Genomic DNA, 21,259 nt, shown 5'->3' with positions numbered 1-21,259 from the left:
TTAATGTTTTTTTTACATCACCTATTAAATGGGACTTTTCCCTGTTAGAAGGGAGCAAAGTACCTACCACTTTTCAGTTCAAGGAAATTATGTTGCCACATGACGATAACTGATAACAACTTCCGAATGATTGATGTGTTTTTTTTAACTTTAAAAAAAAATCTAAGATTGATTTATAAATATGATATTATGATTGACAACAGTTTCTATTCGATTACTGTCTGTATCTTATTTTTGATCATTGTAATAAAATAATCAGGCACATACAAGGTCATAAACATTTTAGTCTGGCCATCACAATGTCAATATTCGTATGAACGATTTAAGTTAGTACCTATTATTTTAACTCGAAATAGATATCATACACGAAAGAAAAAACGACAAGGTCCACTGGTGGCCGAGCCGGGAATCGAACCAAGAACCAACCAACCAACCAACGCGCAAGAATGTCCAAATATATAAGTATAGTTACTAAATAACACTTTTAATGAAATTAATATAATCAAAGAGGATCTAGTATTATAGAGAGTTCCTGTCAAAGTAAAATGAGTAATCACAGTCCACAGACTGCCATCTCTCGACACAAGCTTAAAACTTTTGAACTTCAGTTTTGACAATTTGGGATCATATGTGTTAAAATGTCAAATTTTAATATTAGCGCCATCTAGCTGAGCGTTCCCCAAAGGTGTAACGGCATCTAGGCCATCGTACCTTTTTCTCTATGGCTTTGAGGTACGTTTTTTTCTTAGACTTTATCCGTCTATACTATCTATCTTTGATATAATGAAACAGATGCCCAAATTGTCTAAAACAATGCTAAAGTCGAAACCGAGATCCTTTTTCGTCGATAACAAGCAAAGGTGAACAAGTGCCAGCTAATGTAAACACAACTGCCGAGAATACCACACTCGTGCTGTTATCGAGGAATGAGTGAGTACCTTAGGCCCACTTCAGTTCAGTTTTTAAAATTAAATGGCTTCAGTCCATTGGGACTAAGTCGTCTAAAATCATGTCTCACATAGGACCTAGAGTCTTCAACAAACTACCAGCAGAAATAAAAAATGCAGGCAGTACCCACCAATTTTTAAAAAAGTTAAGAAGGTGGCTCTTAGAATACTCCTTCTATGACATAAAAGATTTCTTTGACCTACCAAATAACTTATATTAGAATAAAATAATAATTATGTATAAAATCAAATTAACAAATCTAAATGACATATCATATGTAATATAATCAATGAATGCATCTTTCAATTAACAATTCGAAATTATAACTAGACTGAAATTGTAATAATCTTAATTTAATTGCTGTTAAATAATTTTATTGATGAACGTGTAATATTTATAATATTATTAATAAAATGTCTATGTCTATGTCTATGTCTATGACTATTTCACCAGTGTCAAGGTGATGTGAGCTAATATTAGTAATTTTTGTACGGTAAGTACGACATTGTACGGTGACTTAGCACTTGTAAATTGATAGCTAGATTTTACAAGAGCACGTGGACTACCGGCCGTTTACGACAAAAAAGAGGCTAAACGCGTTTCGAGAACAATTCTTCATCAGCTTCTTACTACACCATTAGTTTACTGCATAATAAGCTATCAATATTACACTTTAAACAACATTAATGAGTAAAAGAAAAATAAATTATTCACGACACGAAACCGCTATGATGGCGTCCCAACCGGAAGTCCCTTAGGCCCACTTGCACCAACCACTTAACTCAGGGTTAGTGGGCTGTCATCTGTCAAATTAACAGTAGGTTAAGGTTAAGGTGGTTAACAGTGGCTTAAGGCAGTAGGTTAACCCTCGGTCATATAGGCAAAAGAATGTTAGAGATGAATGTTGATGGATGGAGAGGGAGGGGTAAAGCCAAACAACAACGGATGGATTGTGTGAAAGAGGACATGAGAAAGAAAGATGTGAGTGTTGAGATGACGAAAGATAGGGGATAATGGAGGAGGAAGACATGTTGTACCGACCCCACATAACGTGGGATAAGGGTAGGAGGAAGAAGAAAAAGTTAACCCTCGGGTTAACCCTCCATTTTTGTTGGTGCAAGTGGCCCTTACAGATCTAGTGCGAAAATAATTTCCTTAGTATTTCTACAGAAACGTACGAACGTGTCATGCTATTTCAGTCAGTCTCGGTACAAGATGTACTGACACCGTCTGAACTACATACATACATACAATCACGCTTGTATCCCATAAAGGGGTAGGCAGAACACAAACTACTAACGCTTCAGTGCCACTCTTGGCAAATAAGGGGTTGAAAGAAAATGAAACTGTGACATTGCAGTGACAGGTTCCTCTCGCCTACGCCACAATTTAACCCATATCCCATAGTCGCCTTCTACGACACCCACGGAAAGAAAGGGGGTGGTGAAATTCTTAACCCGTCACCACACAGGCAGGTGTCTGAACTAGCATGACAAATACGAACATTTCCAGAAAAATACGAAGGAAAATCTTTTCGCAGTACATTTGTAGGTAGTTGCCTACCTTATCATAATTTAGCTTACGCGTAAGTACCTAACCTAGCATGTAATTATGCAAATAGGTTAAGATTACTTAAAAATAAGCGCATCTTGCCATTAAACGTAAAAGTTTGGCAAGTATTTAATGTAACTATATTTTCCCCTCGCTAGCTCGGAAACACGTGTTTTGTCTTTCAATGCCAGCGGGTAAGACTTCATTTTATTCACTAGTGGATAAAGTAATTTGACCTTAAATATAGACAAAATTTCTGCTTCAAAATTGATAAAAGTAGGTGAATCTAGAGATGAAGATGATTTTCCACCTGTGGAACTACTGGAAGCAGTGATAAACGCGTTTTTTGCGTTGTATTTTCCTCGCTATAGTGAGGGAAAAGTTTTTGTTACACACGGGTGCATGTATTTTATTCGTGTGTGTTGAAAAACTCGCAAATTTCAGGATTCTATTCTCAAACCACTCACTTCGTTCGTGGTTCAACTATAGAATCCTTTCACTTGCTCGTTTTTCAATTCCACACTCGTTAAAACACAACTATTAGTTTGCTATAAAAAAAACAAATATAAGTAGGTACTTATTTTAATTTTTTTTGAAGTGAACTTTCTATTACTTATTTCTCTATGTATTATCTGATTCATATTTCCATTTACTTTTTATTGACATCTAGATGACTTTTTTCTTTATCTTGTAATTAACAGATATTAATCTATAGGCTTAAATAAATAACAATGGCCCTTGGGAAAATAATCATTCTAACATTGTATTTCGTTTAACAGCCGCGCACACAAACACATAAAAAAGTTACTAATTAGGACTTCAGGTTAGTGAATGAATGTTTTTCTTTTAATTTGCAGTGTACCTTTGTGATTAGTATTATTTATTTAATCATTGTTCTGTGTGTACAAAAGATCTTATAAATGGTAATGACTCAACAAAACCCTGTAAGGGGAACTGCAATAAAGTAACAAACTAAAACTAACTAATTTTATTAATGACACTATACAGTACAATATATTTACATGAATACGGCCGGCATTGAAGGTATATTATAGGGTATCATGGTATCATGTTTGATATTTTTGTTACCTCGAAATCTTGCAAGTTACCCATCGACTAAAGGTACCAATGATAAAAATCCATGAGCACCTCTTATTGTTCACACATTTACAAAAGTTGGCTTATATTGTCATCGTATACTGACGTCATCAGTCGTGTAAGAAATAAATAGGTGGTCCGTCGAAATACCTCGCTACAATTTTTTTTACCTATGTATGTAAATAAAAAAATAAGGTATATTCTCCAAATATTCTCGATAGTGTCTCAGTAGATGCCTCTTTCAATTTTAAGTCATCACATCACTACATAGTATAAAACAAAGTCGCTCTCTGTGTCCCTATGTCCCTATGTATGCTTAAATCTTTAAAACTACGCAACGGATTTTGATGCGGTTTTTTTTAATAGATAGAGTGATTGTAGAGGAAGGTTTACATGTATAGGTATAGTACCCGTGCGAAGCCGGGGCGGGTCGCTAGTTGAGAATAAATGTGACAGGAGCATGTCATCTATTGAGCAGTGACAGCACTGTTACTTTTACATTTACAGTGAGGAGGCACACTCAAAGGTTATGACAGATGGCGCCACCCTATTAGTCCATACGTGAGAGCGAGAAGATGATATATATTTTTTCTCTCTCTCACATATGAATGACAGTGACAGTCTAGACACTTACACAGGCGACGCCTGGCGGGCTAAAATGTCACTGTGCCTCCTCATTAATCTTAAATTGTGCCTCTTTCCTCTAGAGTCACATTTTTAGGACAAACATATGATGAACTCCTACTAAAGAAGCAAAACAAAGACTAATTCGTGTTGATATTATAACAACTTCGACAAAATGGAGAAAAAAGTAAAAATTGAAGAATTGGATCCAATAAAATATGGGCCGTTAAAAGGGTATTTCGAAGGTAAGTCATAATTCTTTAAAAATATCAAGATTGTATTTGGTGATTTTACTTCTGAGATAGACTCGTTACGAAGGCGTTTTCAAGAAATAAATGCAATTTTATAAAAAATCCAGCTTGACACTTTTTTTGTTTGGACTTTATGTAGCCAGTGTAAAATATTATTATCATACCGACAAGGGTAATCATAATAAATTGGTGGCAGTAAATATATGGTGGCCGTTATCGGATGTAAGAAGCGCCTGACATCCGTTGGCTCGTTGGGTGGACGACATCCGAAAAACTACGGGGCACTTCTGGATGAGATTAGCCCAGGACCGGGATAAGTGGCGTACACGAAGGGAGGCCTATGCTCAGCAGTGGGCAATTAATGGCTGAAATGATGATGATGATGAATAAATTACAACTTTTTTGTCTATTAATTGCGTAGTCTGTATACATCATCGATTACATTTTGAAACTGATTACAGCCTGGCAACATTTTTTTTGAATCATAGCAACACTTGCTGTTCTCATACAAAAATTGCCACATGCAAAAAGCTTTAACGCTTACTCTGAGGATAAAAAATAGTTTAGGATCCATCGACACGCTCAGAATGTAATCATGGAATCCTTTTCTTGGTTCAAAATTCAATGTACTCCTCGCCGTAAATAATTTTGCTACCTTGTAACACAAAGTAATGCCTCAAAGCGTTAAGTCCGCCATTTGTACTCTTTTTTTTGTAAATTTGTGCAATAAAGTTTGAATAAATAAATAAATACAGTACTATTTTGCAGGCTACCGTTTCTACGGCCCGTCGAGCGATACCGGTTACCTCATGCCTGCTGGCTACAAGGAGCTTGCTGATAACGTCTTGAACATGACTGCTCGTCCTGATGACGTGTGGGTCACTGGGTACCCTCGCTCGGGTAATGTACAGTTACATATTTAGAATCCTAGGCCACTCTAGAACCCTGTCGTATTGACACCGTGCTTTATTTGCTATAGCAGTCACTTTGAATTTTGCTGTGCAAGGGTTCTACAGTGGAGTAGGATTCAGGTCGGTTGACTGTAGAAGAAAATGTCTTTAATACCTATCTCAGGCCCCGTAGCCCAATGGCATTTCCAATAGGCTACTTGACCCTTTTCTAAAGTCTCTCTTATATTATTAATTACTGTTCAATGAACTGGAAAATATATTGCCATATTTTTTGTGACTTGACAACCGCAAAAGATATTTAAAATATACTTTTATTTAATCAGGCAAAAACAACATCAGCCATGTTAGTCTATAGATTATCTGTGCTTGTCATCATTCTGCTGGAAAACAACATTTTCTGACACAAATCGATACCTCTGGGTTCAATTGGCGTAAAGGACATTTCGGCGAAAATGAGTTATATATACAGTTTTGTTCAGAATTTCAAGCGCTATCGATCTGTGTAGTTAAAATTTCGATATCTCTTAAAAAGTTGCCTTTACGACCAAGATTTTCTACTATGGACTTGCAAAAATAGCTTTTCTGAAGGGGCGTAAATATCAAGTCATTAATTATAAATTATTATTTATGTCGTAAAGGAAATCTACAAATAAAAATATAGTCGTAAGTCACCTTGATATATATTGTTGCCCTTTAAGCCCTTACTTTTTAAGGATCACTTTCTATAGTAGCGTGGTAAAGTTGGGCGTAAAGGACAAGTTTTTTTGTTCTTCGTCCTTTACGACCAGCACTAAAAATATTTTATCCGCAACTGTAATCGATATCATTGGGTTCAATTGTCGTAAAGGACATATAATGCAGGTTTCCAAGAGAAAGATAAACCCACTTTTTTGTTTTTTTGACCTATATTTGTGACGTGTATAAGAAAAATATGCAGATTACGAGTATCTTTAACCTAGTGTAACAACCGTAGTGATAAACTAAACGATTTAGAAGATAGATGGTTGTAAAGGACACGTCAAAAGCTATTAACGTCCTTTACACCCATGATTTGATAGGGTCGTAAATGACGGTCTTAGATGATTTTTATACAAAAACCGGGGCGTAATTGTAACCGAAATGGTACAAATGTTGTGCTAAGTTTACAATTAAAAACTGGAAAAATGTGTCAAAACGTACTTAATATGGCATAGAATATATATTAGACATTAGTTTAATGCAGTGTATTATTTATCTAAGCTATCTTAGAAACAAAAAAGAACAAGACTATTTTATATCCAGTTTTGTAATAAAGAAACAATATTTGCTTAAAAACGATCTACTAATACTTTGGCAACAAGCTCAAAATTATTTTTTTAGTATTCGCCGCTGTTGAATAGTCAGTAGGTTACGCATTCAGCCTTTAATTCTAGCAGGGAAACGCTTTCGTTGTATACTGCGACGAGATGTAGGTAATTAAAAAAAACATTATGGTAATCAGGGTACGTACCCACAACGTATGCACAAACGCTCACGATAATATCTAAGTATTTCGTAGCTATATATCTTTATCGCTCTTGCGTATTGCACCAGACTGCACATGGCGTCGACGATTGCCATTCAGTTACGCCGCCAGTAAACTTTAACAGTAGACTATACTAATATTTAGTGCGACAATAACAAGTGCGTTTCGCTAGCGAATGAGCGTTAGCGTTTGGTGACTTGGCTATGTACCCACAGGTACTTAAAGCATTGACTATAATATTTCTAGGATTGAACTCATAATTAAGATTATTCTTATTTAACAGGTTAAAGACTAAATAACAATCTTCTGTTTTAAAATTATCAAAAATATGAATCAACATAGTAGGTAGTCTTGACTACAGTTACTATTATTTATTAGTTGGTCACAGTTTGTATACGCGTCCTAACTTGCGTTTATAAATTGGTACTTAACTCTTAGTTATTCTGAGAACTTCTTTCTACTTTAGACTTAAAATTACTGTCGTATTAATATAGTCTACTATTCACAGTTGCTGATTAAAGTTTACGTGATTACCATTAGTGTTTTTATATGTACTTAAACTACGAAAGCGTTTCCCTGCTAGAATTAAATACTGACTGCGTAACTTATTGAGAGTTGAGACAGCGGCGAGTACTAAAATAATAACTTTCCAAAATACTAGATAGTTTTTAAGCAAATGTTGTTTCTTTATTGCAAAACTGGGTATAAAATAGTCTTGTTCTTTGTCTTTGCTAAATATTTAGATAAATATACACTGTAACACTATTGTGGCTATTCTATGGCATATTAACTACGTTTTGATACATTTTTCAAGTTTTTCAATTGTAAACTAAGCTAAAAACAGTTGCCATTTGTACCATTCCGGTTACATTTACGCCCCGAATTTGTATAAAAATCATCTAAGACCGTCATTTACGACCCTATCAACTCTAATTGTTCAAAAAAATCGTGGGTGTAAAGGACGTTCATAGCATTTTGACATGTCCTTTACAACCATCTAACTTCTAAACCGTTTAGTTTATCACTACAGGTGCTACACTAGGTTAAGGATGCTAAAAATCTACATATTTTTCTATATACGTCACAAATATAGGTCAAAAAACAAAAAAGATATAAACATTTTTCTAAAAAAAAAGTTGTTTTTTGCTTCTCCTGAAAACCTGCATTTTGTCCTTTACGCCAATTGAACCCAAAGGTATCGAAATGTCATTTATGATTCGACAATCATCTGAATCATATGACGTCACTACATCGCCGACAGCGTTTCCAGTGTCCAAAATTAAAAAAAAAGTCATAAATTTTTTGTCAAAAATACGTAGGCATCATGCACTTTTAATACCCAAAACCTATAAATAAAAAAAGTAAAGTTCTTAAGTAAAATTATATGGAAAACAATCATTTATTGTGCCAATTTAGACATTAATCTAGTTGCTAATGTAGTATAAAAATGTGTTTCTATAATATCTAAATTAGGTACAGAAAATGTAGGTAGATATGTATGTCTCATGAAAGTAAATGTGATTGAAAAGTGACAATGATGATATATTTATTATTCCAGTGATACTGAAACTTGAGCAGTTTCATGAGCTCTGCATTCACCTATTGGGAATACGGGGTTGAATATAATTATGTAATGCATTTCACATAATATTAAATAAATACAAAAGCAATTGACAACATTTCATATTTTTGAGTACTACTTTTTAGGGTTCCGTAGTCAACTAGGAACCCTTATAGTTTCGCCATGTCTGTCTGTCCGTCCGTCCGTCCGTCCGTCCGTCCGTCCGTCCGTCCGTCCGTCCGTCCGCGGATAATCTCAGTAACCGTTAGCACTAGAAAACTGAAATTTGGTAACAATATGTATATCAATCACGCCAACAAAGTGCAAAAATAAAAAATGGAAAAAAATGTTTTATTAGGGTACCCCCCTTACATGTAAAGTGGGGGCTGATATTTTTTTTCATTCCAACCCCAACGTGTGATATATTGTTGGATAGGTATTTAAAAATGAATAAGGGTTTACTCAGATCGTTTTTTCATAATATTAATATTTTCGGAAATAATCGCTCCTAAAGGAAAAAAAAGTGCGTCCCCCCCCTCTAACTTTTGAACCACATGTTTAAAAAATATGAAAAAATTCACAAAAGTAGAACTTTATAAAGACTTTCTAGGAAAATTGTTTTGAACTTGATAGGTTCAGTAGTTTTTGAGAAAAATACGGAAAACTACGGAAGCCTACACTGAGCGTGGCCCGACACGCTCTTGGCCGGTTTTTATTGTTTGGTTTGAAAGAACTCAATACTAAAAGATACACGTATTTTTTTATTTTTCCAACAACTGCTATTTTAATGAGAAATTCCCTTTTTATTACTGCTTCGAGCAGAAAGAGCGTAAGTTACAAACGTCAAGACACAGCTTCGTGACGTCACATGTGTTGTTTCATACACCTAAGAAAACGACAAAATCATTCCTAAAAAAAAAGTTTTAACAGTCAGCTTAAACAGTCCGGTATGTCTGACTATCAAGTGTCACTGTCAACCACTAGTGAATGACTACGAATCATAGACTAAGCCATGATTTTTTAAATATCTTTGCTACGAACTGTGATAAGTTTCACTGTCAAACTCAAGTGACATCCTAACTGGAAGATTTCTTTGATATAGTGGCAGCTCTAAATCAGCTATTTGACGTCACTTCCCCTTTAAACTATTTTTAAGGTTTTTTATACTAAAACTGCGGAAAAAAAAATAAAAAAATGATTTATGTGATCTACAGGCGTATATTTCGAAATGGTTTTCGATTTAGGGACATTGAAAATTTTGAAACGTTGTCAATTACACCATACAATCACACTTTAATCAGTCTTAATATCTAAAATCTCCCTTATAAAGTAAACCCAAAAATCACCCAAATCAAATCTGATCCCTGCGGAAAAGTGCCCATAATGCTGGCCACATTTCCCCGCTGGATGGAAACCAATCTGCTTCCCCAGGAACGAACCAGCCCTAGGATCCCTGGTGTCAAGGAGCCTCTTCTTTAAATCCTTGAACAAAGTTTGCGCATCCTGACACCAAGGCCTAAAGTCTCCACTGTAAACGCCGCAAATACGTGGTTACTTTTTATTTTTTTTTATTTATTTATTTCAAAAAAACTTATGACTATATTACATTTTTTTCTTTTCGCCAAACTGGAACCAGTTTGTTGGCGAATAGTGCGCTCTCAAACATATTTTACCTTAATTAAGTTGTTTACCACAAACCACAATGCAACTTACAACTAACATGCGTTTGCGTAGGTACTTCGTCTCACGACAGCAGTGTCTATGAACCTTATTTATATGTTCTTACGATCTGCAACATGTCGCTCTCGTGAAACGAAATATCTACGCATTCCTACTTACCCACTAATATTTACATGACATGATATGTTAACTGAAAATCCACTACTTAGGCAGTTATATTATCTAATAGTGTTGACTTTAATATTTTTTTAAACATCTGTTTACTATTACATCGATCAATTGAACTGTTTAGCTGATTGAGAATCTTAGGTATTATGTATTTGCGAGTTCTTTGGCCGTAGTAATTATTAGCATTATATTGTACATATTTCCGTTTTGTGCTTAGCCTAAAATTACGAATTGTTTTTCTACATATTTTAAAACTATCAAGGCCGTAGTTCTCTAAACATATTAGGTACTTAACTTTTTCATGAACTGGTAATATATTTAACTTTTTATATAATAACAAATAATTTTGTTTACAGTTAGTTTTAGTGGTTTTGTCTACAAGTATATTTTTAATTATTCTAATTTGGATGTTACGTATTTTATCAAGATATGTTTTAAACGTTCGCCCGTACGCGTTTAAGCCATAACATATTACAGACTCAGCCAATATAAAGTGTGCATTATTTTCCGGTTTACAATACTTTTTAAACTATATAATTTTGCCATTATTGCTCTTAGTTTATTACATACTATCTCAATGTGAGTGCCCCAACTGAACTTGGTATCTATGGTAAGACCTAGGTACTTGTATGTTTCTACGAATTGTATACTGGAACATTTACAATCTATTTGATTCTTATGTAAACAGGCGTAGGTGTGTCCTATTATTTTTATGTCATCACTTGGGACCGGTAGATAAGGTGACTTAATTAACATACATTTAGTTTTATCCAGGTTTAGAATGATTCCGTTGTCATGGGACCACTTTATTATGTTTGTAAAATCATTCTGGATACATTTTTCAACAGTTTTTATGTCCTTGTCTGCGTACATTATGCATGTGTCGTCTGCATACATATAGGTGGAACAGTCGAGGACCACGTTACTCATGCTGTTCACATGCATAATGTAGCCTACAGGGCCATATATGGAACCAGTCGGAACGCCGTACATCACCCCACTTAAAAGGTTATTATTATGTAATGTATGTATTTATTATGATTAACAGGAACAACGCTTACACAAGAGCTGGTCTGGCAAGTTGCGAATGGATGTGATTACGAGAAGGCTTCGAAAAGCCCTTTGATGGAAACGATATATGTTTTTAGAGTGAGTATTAACACATAATACATAATAGTACAAGTATAGAAGGCTCACTGCTTTGATGTTCAGAAAATACCGATGCCGCCTTTCGTAATTCTTATCAATATTAACAAACGCGAGCAGCCGAAAAGATACCTGAAAATCTCGTGCAAAGTACTATCAGCTGCAAAAGTACAGTGGCGAATTTATCAATGAATTCATTCATAATTTCTCCATGCACTTATGATGCTGATAGTACCTTATTAACCAAATTTAAACACAACGATTTATGTTGCTCTTTAGCGATAAGACCGCCTCTTGTTTTACCTCTTAAGTTGTTGTTTATACTTGCTATGTTGTTTCGTGTATTGAGGTGTGCAATAAAGTGTATTTGTATTGTATTGTATTGTTGCTCGTACGTGTAGCGCAAAACATTATACGATTTTAAAGTTTCTATACTTAATAAATTGTAATAGATATCATAAACGAAAGAAAAACGGCAAGGCCCACTGGTGGCCGAGCCGGGAAACGAACCCGGGTCTTCAGCTTACGCGGCTAATGTCTTTACCACTAGACCACACGCCCGCCAATAAAATAATTTGATTTGTTCCCTAGTTGTTTCTATACTTAAGTCAAGTAAATTAATAATTACTAGTACAGAAAAATAGTACCACGTGTAGTTTCAGTACGTGTTTACTTAAAGACATACTTATATGTTTATTTCAGAGGAGAAATGTCTGTAAATTTAATCCAGTCAAGGGTGAACGGAGAAGTATCTGAACCCGTTTACACCATGGACGCTGTAAACGAAGCACCTTCGCCCCGGTTCATAAAAACTCATTTTCCCTTCTCGCTCCTGCCCTCAAATCTACTGGACACAACTAAAGTAGTGTACATAGCCCGCGACCCTAGGGACGTAGTTGTATCCCTTTACCAGTTCGCAAGGAGACTGATGACCATTAAAACAGACTTTAAAACGTTTTGGACTCTTTTCTTCAATGATTTGGGTAAGTTATCGTGTTCTACTTATTTAAACAAATATAGAATGTAAGCATCCATGCCAAACAAAAATCTACCACATCAACTGGTAAATGCAACCTTCATTGTTAGACTCCAACATTGAATAATTTCCAAAATCTGCCTTTTGTGGAATCTGCTCACAAAATTTCACGAGAACCGGTTAAGAATTGCGACCTGGGGGGTTACCATGACGTGCTAAAGCCGTTCAGTTTAGGTTGAGAGAGAGGGACGGAGCTATGTAACTGCTATAGCTGTGTCCCTTTCTCTCAACAAACTCGTCTTTAGTACGTCATGGTAACCCCCCTGTACATCCGGACATACAAAAGCAAATTGCTCGAGTCGCTATCGCTTCGGTCAAATAGAACATGATCTATATTTAATCCTTTGAGATTACTTTATTTGTATATTAAAGTATTTACTATAACAATAGAATGATTATTGAAAGGAATCATTTGATTGCCCTTTGTTTTATTTTTATCATTATTACCTGGAAAATATTGTTTTTACACTGATAAGACCGACTACGACTATTGATTTAAAAAAAATCTATTGATTTATTTACATTTCAAAACTTATATTTAAACATGTTTACTTCGTGAAAAGATAGATAATAATACTATTTACTTTATTGTACTACACTTAGGTACATAATAATATACATATGCTCTAATGAAACTAATTAAATGAATACAAACGCAGCATAATATTTAGGTATGTATTAGTTATGGTAGTCAATCTGCAAGCACCAACGTATTTCAATTGTTTTTTTTTTTAATTATGTATTTACTGTTTCCTTAATCGGCAATGTGTATCGAAAGGTTTTAATATTTTATTAATAACTTCTTTCAGTTATCTATTCCCCATGTTTAGCGCATGTAAAAGAAGCGTGGCAGCTCCGCCATCATCCAAATATGGAATTCATATTCTACGAAGATATGATAAGGGTAATTATTTAAAAAACAAACAATATTTTGTACAACTATAAACATAGAAATAAAAATAAATGAATACTTTCAGTGGGCCTATTATGCCTGCAATTTTATCACTCATCTATGTGATAAAAGTATTTGTCACGTTTTGGCAAATATGTCAGTGTGAGAGTGACAGATGTTTTATCCACGTAGATAAGTGATAAAATTGGAAGCTGTATAATTTATTAGCAAAGACACATACAAAATATACCTACATCATAAAAAAAATTTAAACTTATTAAACATGTTTAATCGGATAACTCACGTAACATTGAAATAAAACTATGGAAACGGATTAAATCGCGTATAATGAATTTAAAATTCATCCCGACGTTTCGAACTCTTTACAGAGTTCGTGGTCAACGGGTGACTGAGGAAAAATTACAATGCGCAAAAGCTACCCACATACACAAAATTGACAAAAACAAACTGAAAATGTCCAACACCATACGACACAAATGCCTCACAGCCTTCGTCGTGCTTGTTCCATTATCAGATGTATACCTACTACTGGATCCCAAGCCGGTGGTAAAGTAAAGCCATCTTCTCTATTAAAGTTTGGATTCTGGATATCACGTAACATTGTCGAAGGTCGCTCGACATGTTTCGCTCCGTAACGAGGAGCATTTTCATTGAGCACGCGCGATGCCGATGGTATCCCGACGCAGACAGACAGACAGATTTTACATGTTTAATATGTCAGTGTCTCACGGTAGTTTTATTATTAAACTTAACCTAAAATTAAAACTAAATATAAAACCTTTTAATAAATAAAAAACTTCGCTCAAGTCGCTGCCACTAATTGGCAGTGTGCCCAGAAGGTTGGCCGATTGCCACGTTGGATGGCAATGCTAATGTGTAATTATTTTATTTAGATTTACAATGTTTTTTTTTACACTGTTTGTACTATAAAGGGTGCGAAACGTGGGAATGTTTTATAAATTCAGCTAAATACCTATATAAAATAAGAAACTGACTGACTGACATATCAATTATCAACGCACAGCCGAAACCGCTGATTTTAGAGATTCCAAATTTGGCATGTAGGTTCCTTTCCTTGTAAGGTAGAGGAGCACTTAGAAAATATTTTTCAAAATTCACCTACTAGGGGAGTGAAATGGGGGTCCAAAATTTGAATAATATTACTTTTAGTACGCGGGCGAAGCCGCGGGAAAAAGCTAGTTAATTATAGGTACGCGATATAATCCCTTTTCATAGTTTTATTTCACGGATAAGTATAGCGATAAAACGAACAGAATTTTGAAAATACCTCCGCTGGTTGATAGGTCGACTTTTGTGAATGAAATGAGAATGTTGCGATGGACGTGTGGTGTGACAAGACGGGATAGAATTCGGAATGAGTATGTAAGGGGAAGCCTGGGAGTAGCGCCAGTGACAGAGAAGGTGAGAGGAAGCAAATTAGCATGGTATGGGCATGTAATGCGGAGGGATGAAAGCAATGTTATAAAACGAGTGATAAAGATGAAGGTGGATGGTTACAACGGCAGTGGAAGGCCTAAGAAAAGATGGATGGAATGTGTGAACAATGATATGAGAGTGAAAGTGAAGTATGGAAATGACGGCTGATAGAGAGGAATGGAGGAGGAAAATCTGCTGCGCCGACCCCAAATAATGGGAACAGGGCAAGATAATGATGATGATGATGGTTGATAGGACTTTTTGTGCACGATTACGAAACTATGTCACGGTTACTCATAGCTTCATGTTTCAGGATATACCCTTATATATCAAACGGGTGGCAGATTTCCTTGACAAGAAGTTAACAGATGATCAAATCGCCGAACTAACAGAACACTTGAATATTAAGAACTTCAGGAAAAACGAGTCTGTGAACCCGAACTGGATGAATAAGAGTGGTAACCCCGATTCTGAGGGTTTTATTAGAAAAGGTAACGTATATTTTTAATAAAAAAAAAAACATGTTAAATAGCTTGTCCGATTATTATATCAAGGCAGCCATATACATATTTACTATGCTATATATTATAGTCTCAGAAACCATTTATCTTGAACCTGGCAAAATGATCTCAATAGATACCATTCATTATTTATTTTAAAACCAAACAATGACAGCTTTGTCCGTTTATACTTATAGCTCTATCTGGGGGGTTACCATGACGTACTAAAGACGTTCAGCCGGCGTATCATGCTGCCAATTTTATCACTTATCCACGTGGATAAGACATCTGTCACTCTCACACTGACATACTTGCTAAAGCGTGACGGATGCTTTATCCACGTGGATAAGTGATAAAATTGGCAGCATGATACGCCGGCAGTTTAGGTTGAGAGAAAGGGACACAGCTATAGCAGTTAACATAGCTCCGTCCCTCTCTCTCAACCTAAACTGAACGGCTTTAGCACGTCATGGTAACCCCCCTGTGCTAGTTTCTCGCCCAAATAATACTAAAGATGATTAAGGCTCAGGTGACTTAAAAAGTTGTTAAACTCGCCGTTTCCAAATAATACTAAAACGTAAACAAAAGATTAAGCCTCCCGTGTCACACCTGGCGATCAAATTAAAAGAGTCGTTAAACTGTAATATGTAGTGAACGCCTTTTATATAAATATGAATCGACTCACAACACGTAAACAGGTAACTGAGAGGGGGTGGGCGGCACTTTCAGCGGGGAGCAGGAGTGGCCATACTGTACGACAGTACTCTTTATTATACTGTGCCCGTGTCGTGTCATAGATGGATCGCAGATACCGCGCCTGGGTACTTAGCCGAATGGCACAAACCTCACGAAATGGAACGCTCGTAGATATCTATCTCTATCGCTCGTGCGTATTGGCGCGACAGAGCTAGACTAACCTATCGCGGCGTTTCGTTTTCGTTTCGCGTCGCAGAAGTGCCATTCGGCTACGGCACCTGACAAGCGTGCGTAGCCGAATGCACAAACGCTCACGAAACGAAACGCTCGTAGATAACTATCTCTATCGCTCTTGCGTATTGGCGCGAGAGAGCCAGACTACTGGGGCAAGGTGTAAGAACGGTTAGAGAGTCTATGGAATCTAAATTGAACTGGCGGTCTAGCACAAATTGCGCTCTCGCCTGCGAGTCCATACTTGTCATATATATGTCGCAGTAAGATAGATAAAGCCGTTATATAGTTATCGTAACATAGTTAAACGAAAGCGATTAATTGCTATCTTACTAGGAATATAACTATAATACTAAACTAGTTTAGTCATATAGTTATATGACTGGATCCAGTTTAGTGGAATGATTGTAGGCAGGAGTGCAGCGGTGCGGCGGAGGTATAGTTATAACCCTAGGGATATAATTATATGCCGTAACATAGCTAAACGAAAGCGATTCCTTACCATCTTACTAGGAATATAATTATAATACGTTACTAGTTTAGTTATATAAGTATATCACTGGATTAAACTTAGTCTAGGGATATAATTATAATACGTCTCTAGTTAAGTAATATAGTTATACACCGTGTTTCACTTAACACTAAAAACCTGAAATCAGTTTGTTCAGAATCGAGAGTAGAATCGATTGAGCTATATCTTGATGGGGGTAATATTTATTGTTTAATTTGTATTATTAGTTATTTTTTACGTGCCCATTCTATTGTATTCGTAATGCGACGTGTGTATCGCATTGCTAGAGGTTGCTTACCTTTTTCAGTATTTAGGGGTATTAATACTGGCTGGTTACTTGGACGATACTTTTTTCGTTACGAGTTTGACGTTGTTTGTCAGTTTAATCTTAATGTTTATCATAAGTCATAACAAATTGAACTCGTACCTAATTACAACCTTGTCATTTTGAATGTTGGGTTTAAATTTGCTTACCGCGATTAAATTACCGGGATTTCCCGGGAAATCAAGAACCGGGAAATACCGGGAGCATGCCCTAACTGTTACGTTTTAACTAATATAGCTTGGATTCGTTTGTTTAGTAACCAAACCTTGTGTACTATGTTCGATACAAAATAAACTTTGTTCTAACGTCAGTGACGGTGTTGTTATTCCAAATCGGCCCGCTATACGTATTATAAAACACTGATTTAAACTTTCACAATTTTTACACATATTTAAAATTGCAAACGGGACTTAATACATAGTAATACGCGATTAAGTCCCGTTTGCAATTTTAAATACCGTATTATAATTATATTCCTAGTAAGATGGTTCTGAATCGCACCCTTATATCCCTAGGGTTATAACTATACCTCCGCCGCACCGCTGCACTCCTGCCTACAATTATTTCACTAAACTGAATCCAGTCATATAACTATATGACTAAACTAGTTTAGTATTATAGTTATATTCCTAGTAAGATAGCAATTAATCGCTTTCGTTTAACTATGTTACGACGTATAATTATATTCCTAGGGTTATAACTATATAACGGCTTTATCTATCTTACTGCGACATATATATACCTATCGATTGCATTTAATTCAATAATTTAAGAGATACGTTTTTTGGATTTAGCATGCATATATTTCCTGTGAATTTAATTGTTTTTTTTTTTTATAAAAAGGAGATGTCATATATATTCATATATGTGGGTAGGAGAATAAAGTTCAGTCTTAGAACTAGCTTACGTGTGTTATTTACTCCTCCGTCTCAATACATATTTTACAGCGTTTGATGTATGGACTCGCGCGCAAGAACGCAAGTTGTGCTAAGCCTACCTGGGCTATTATGTGACAGTGAAAGTTATGGACTAAATAGATGGGCTAGAGAATAAAAAAGCGAATATTATTTCAGGTGAAGCGGGAGGATGGCGCGAGCATTTTGATGAGGAGATGGCAGCGCAGGCGCAGCGCTGGATAAGCGAACACCTCGCTGGCTCCGACCTGCGCTTCCCCGATCATACCTCCCAATAATATATATCCATAGACAATATAGACATATATTACTTCGTATGGACTTACTATACGATCCTACGAATGCAGCCGACTCATAGCATGCAACATACAATCACGCCTGTATCCCATGAAGGGGAATGCAGAGCACATGAAACTACTCAAGTTTCAGTGCCACTCTTGGCAAATAAGGGGTCGAAAGAAAACGAAACTGTGACATTAAAGTGACAGGTTGCCAGCCTCTCGCCTACGCCACAATTTACCCCTATCCCTCAGTCGCCTTCTACGACACCCACGGGAAGAAAGGGGGTGGTGAAATACCGATAATAGCCGACTCATAGAATGTGTTAAAACCGATCATCAACTAAATATGTGGCGCGATCTAAACCAGCATATTTTTTTAGACTTTGTCTTTTACGGAGTTATAATAGTTTTTGATGAAACCTATATAGCTTCATACAATTGTAAATAAGTACGTAATGTATCGCGTCACACCGAATATATTTACGTTTACGACTGCCGTTACGCGTGAAAAGCCACAAAATCGGTTTAAACGAGCCGTTAAACTGACGCATTGGACTCTACACACAATAACTGCGGCTTTATTATACTTGCAAGCAGAGTTTTATCTCAGCTAGACTTGCAGAATGCTCTTTGTTAAAATATTTGAGTGTGTCTTTCTGTGAACCTAGGAAAAAAACAGTGTGCTATTCGAACCCGTAAGTCGAGTACATAAATATGTGTACGTTTTTTTACCTTATTGAACGAGTTACGATGAAGAAATGTACTTACACATATTTATGAACTCGACTGTACCACTCATTTCTGAGGTAAAAGAAGGAAAAATGTTTAAGTATATTAGTTTAGTAAAAAATACAATATACAATTCCTCAAGGGTCTATTTTAGAAATTAACACAAAATAAATATTAACTAGCTTTTAATTTTAGTTTTAGTTACTTATATAATTAAATCTATTTAGTATTATAATAATAAAATGTTGTATCATATAATCCCTTTTGTATTTTCTATTTTTATTTTGTATGCATTTATACCTCTAGATACTTACTAAGACATAAGCAGAAGACTTCAGCCGGCGTATTATGCTTCCAATTTTATCACTTTATTATCTATGTGGATAAAACATCCGTCACGTTTTGGCAAGTATGTCAGTATGAGAGAGACAGATGTCTTATCCACGTGGATAAGTGATAAAATTGGAAGCATAGTACGCCGGCAGGAGTTCGTAAACAAGTGTTTGCGGCGAATCGTTGGAGTCTTCTGGCCACGGATCATCTGTTATGCGAAATTATGAATTGGGGTTGTTATTTTTTTACATCTTATTGCGAGTAGTTTAGTTTATGACTTTCATGAGTGTATACCTAAGTGGCATAATTGTCATATTTTTATACTGCGTCGGTAGCAAACAAGCGTACGGTCCGCCTGATGGAAAACGGTCACCCTAACCTATGGACGCCTGCAACTTAAGAAGTGTTACATGCGCGTTGCCAACTCATTAGAAACTTGTACACTCCCTTTTACTGTATTAAGTTACACAGCAAAAAAGAGTGTACAAGTTCCAAGGAACGTTCGGGTTGCCGACGACTCAAAGGACAATAGACGGAACAAATTTAGTTCCGTAGGTCCTCCCGTCATCAGCACACTGCACCCTGATTGCTCTGGCAGCCTTACTCACCGGCCGGAACACAACACTATGATTTTGTACTTAGGAATCAGTTCTTTATTTTTTTAATGGTGTTAAGACTGTTAAAGAAACCTGAAACTAGGTGTAGTTCTCACAGGCCTTGAGGTCCCGTTAAACTGGTTATGAACAGAATTCGATATCCAAAGGGAATTTTTAGTTTGTTATCGGACCATTCTTCGCGGATTTACGTCGGTTTGGGGCGATAACTCGTCTAAAGTTGGGTTATTTGGTAAAAGGTTTAATGTGGACGGTCGTCAGTAAAAAAGTTTTTCCAATTCTTAATCAAATGGACCATCGGAAGTACAAAACTAGAGTCGTGATTGCGGATATAAAAGACTTTGATGGTGTGTGGTTACGGATGTAGTGCAAAAAGATTTGCCTTCGTATTGTTAAGGAAACGTACGAACGTGTCATGCTATTTCAGCCAGTCTCAGTACAAGATGTAGTGGCATTGACTGAACTAGCATGATGCATGACAAATACGAACGTTTGCGGAAAAATAATGAATAACGTGCTAGTTATTGGATAGGAAATGAGAAAGCGTGTCAGTTAGATGCCATTTCACGTATAAACCACTGAACCAATTAAGTCGCAATTCGGTTCTATTACGTCCGGATATAATATGAGTTCTAGACAAGGACAAACTACTTTTTTCTAAATTCGCGAGTATAATTGGTCCGTACCTGATACTTGATATGAGCATGTGATCTTATAAAATGATTGCCATTAAACTATATCTAGGCGTTACAATTGTCTTTTATCTAAGATAGTTTGTCTAGACAAGGACAAAAAAAACTACTTTTTAACTCTGAAATCTGCCCGACTTTGACCACAAAAAGAAGGTGACCTACAGTCAACAACAAGGGTGAATGCAAAGTGCAAAAATATGATAATTTAAGGTTTTGAATGATACGGTTATTTTCATTAGATACTTGATATAGAGCATGATGCCTTCTTGATTTAAAATGAAAGAAAGAAAATCACGAACCATTAAACGGCACAGAATATATAATAGTACTAGAAGCCCATTTCTTTGTTACAAATTGCCTTTTTAAATCTAAAAATGATTACAAAGTTTCGGACGCTCTATGTATTAAAAAAATCAATCAAAAAATGCAGTCTTGGGTATCGAATGAAAAAAATGCACAATATTAACGTCCGTACTAACTATGACATAATCAGTAATTTTAGATTGTCTATTTTACAAATTTTGTTTAACAAACCGATTAGACCACAATAAGTAATTTAAAAAAACTCGCGACGTATAGTAACAATACAGTCAACAACGTTCCGT

General features: G+C 35.9%; 1 protein-coding gene across 1 annotated transcript; it reads left to right on the top strand.

Annotated features, from left to right (window-relative positions):
* Positions 1–3,244: 3,244 nt before the first annotated feature.
* Positions 3,245–19,273, top strand: LOC125228075 (luciferin sulfotransferase-like). The gene is made up of 8 exons (XM_048132525.1): positions 3,245–3,322; positions 4,305–4,466; positions 5,241–5,372; positions 11,345–11,445; positions 12,122–12,425; positions 13,288–13,382; positions 15,142–15,319; positions 18,165–19,273. The coding sequence occupies exons 2-8, from the start codon at positions 4,397–4,399 to the stop codon at positions 18,281–18,283; spliced, it is 999 nt and encodes a 332-aa protein (XP_047988482.1). The 5' UTR covers positions 3,245–3,322; positions 4,305–4,396; the 3' UTR covers positions 18,284–19,273.
* Positions 19,274–21,259: the final 1,986 nt, after the last annotated feature.

This window comes from Leguminivora glycinivorella, chromosome 7, assembly GCF_023078275.1.
Source record: "Leguminivora glycinivorella isolate SPB_JAAS2020 chromosome 7, LegGlyc_1.1, whole genome shotgun sequence".
Lineage (NCBI taxonomy): Eukaryota > Metazoa > Arthropoda > Insecta > Lepidoptera > Tortricidae > Leguminivora > Leguminivora glycinivorella.
This window is presented reverse-complemented; position numbering and strand designations above follow the sequence as displayed.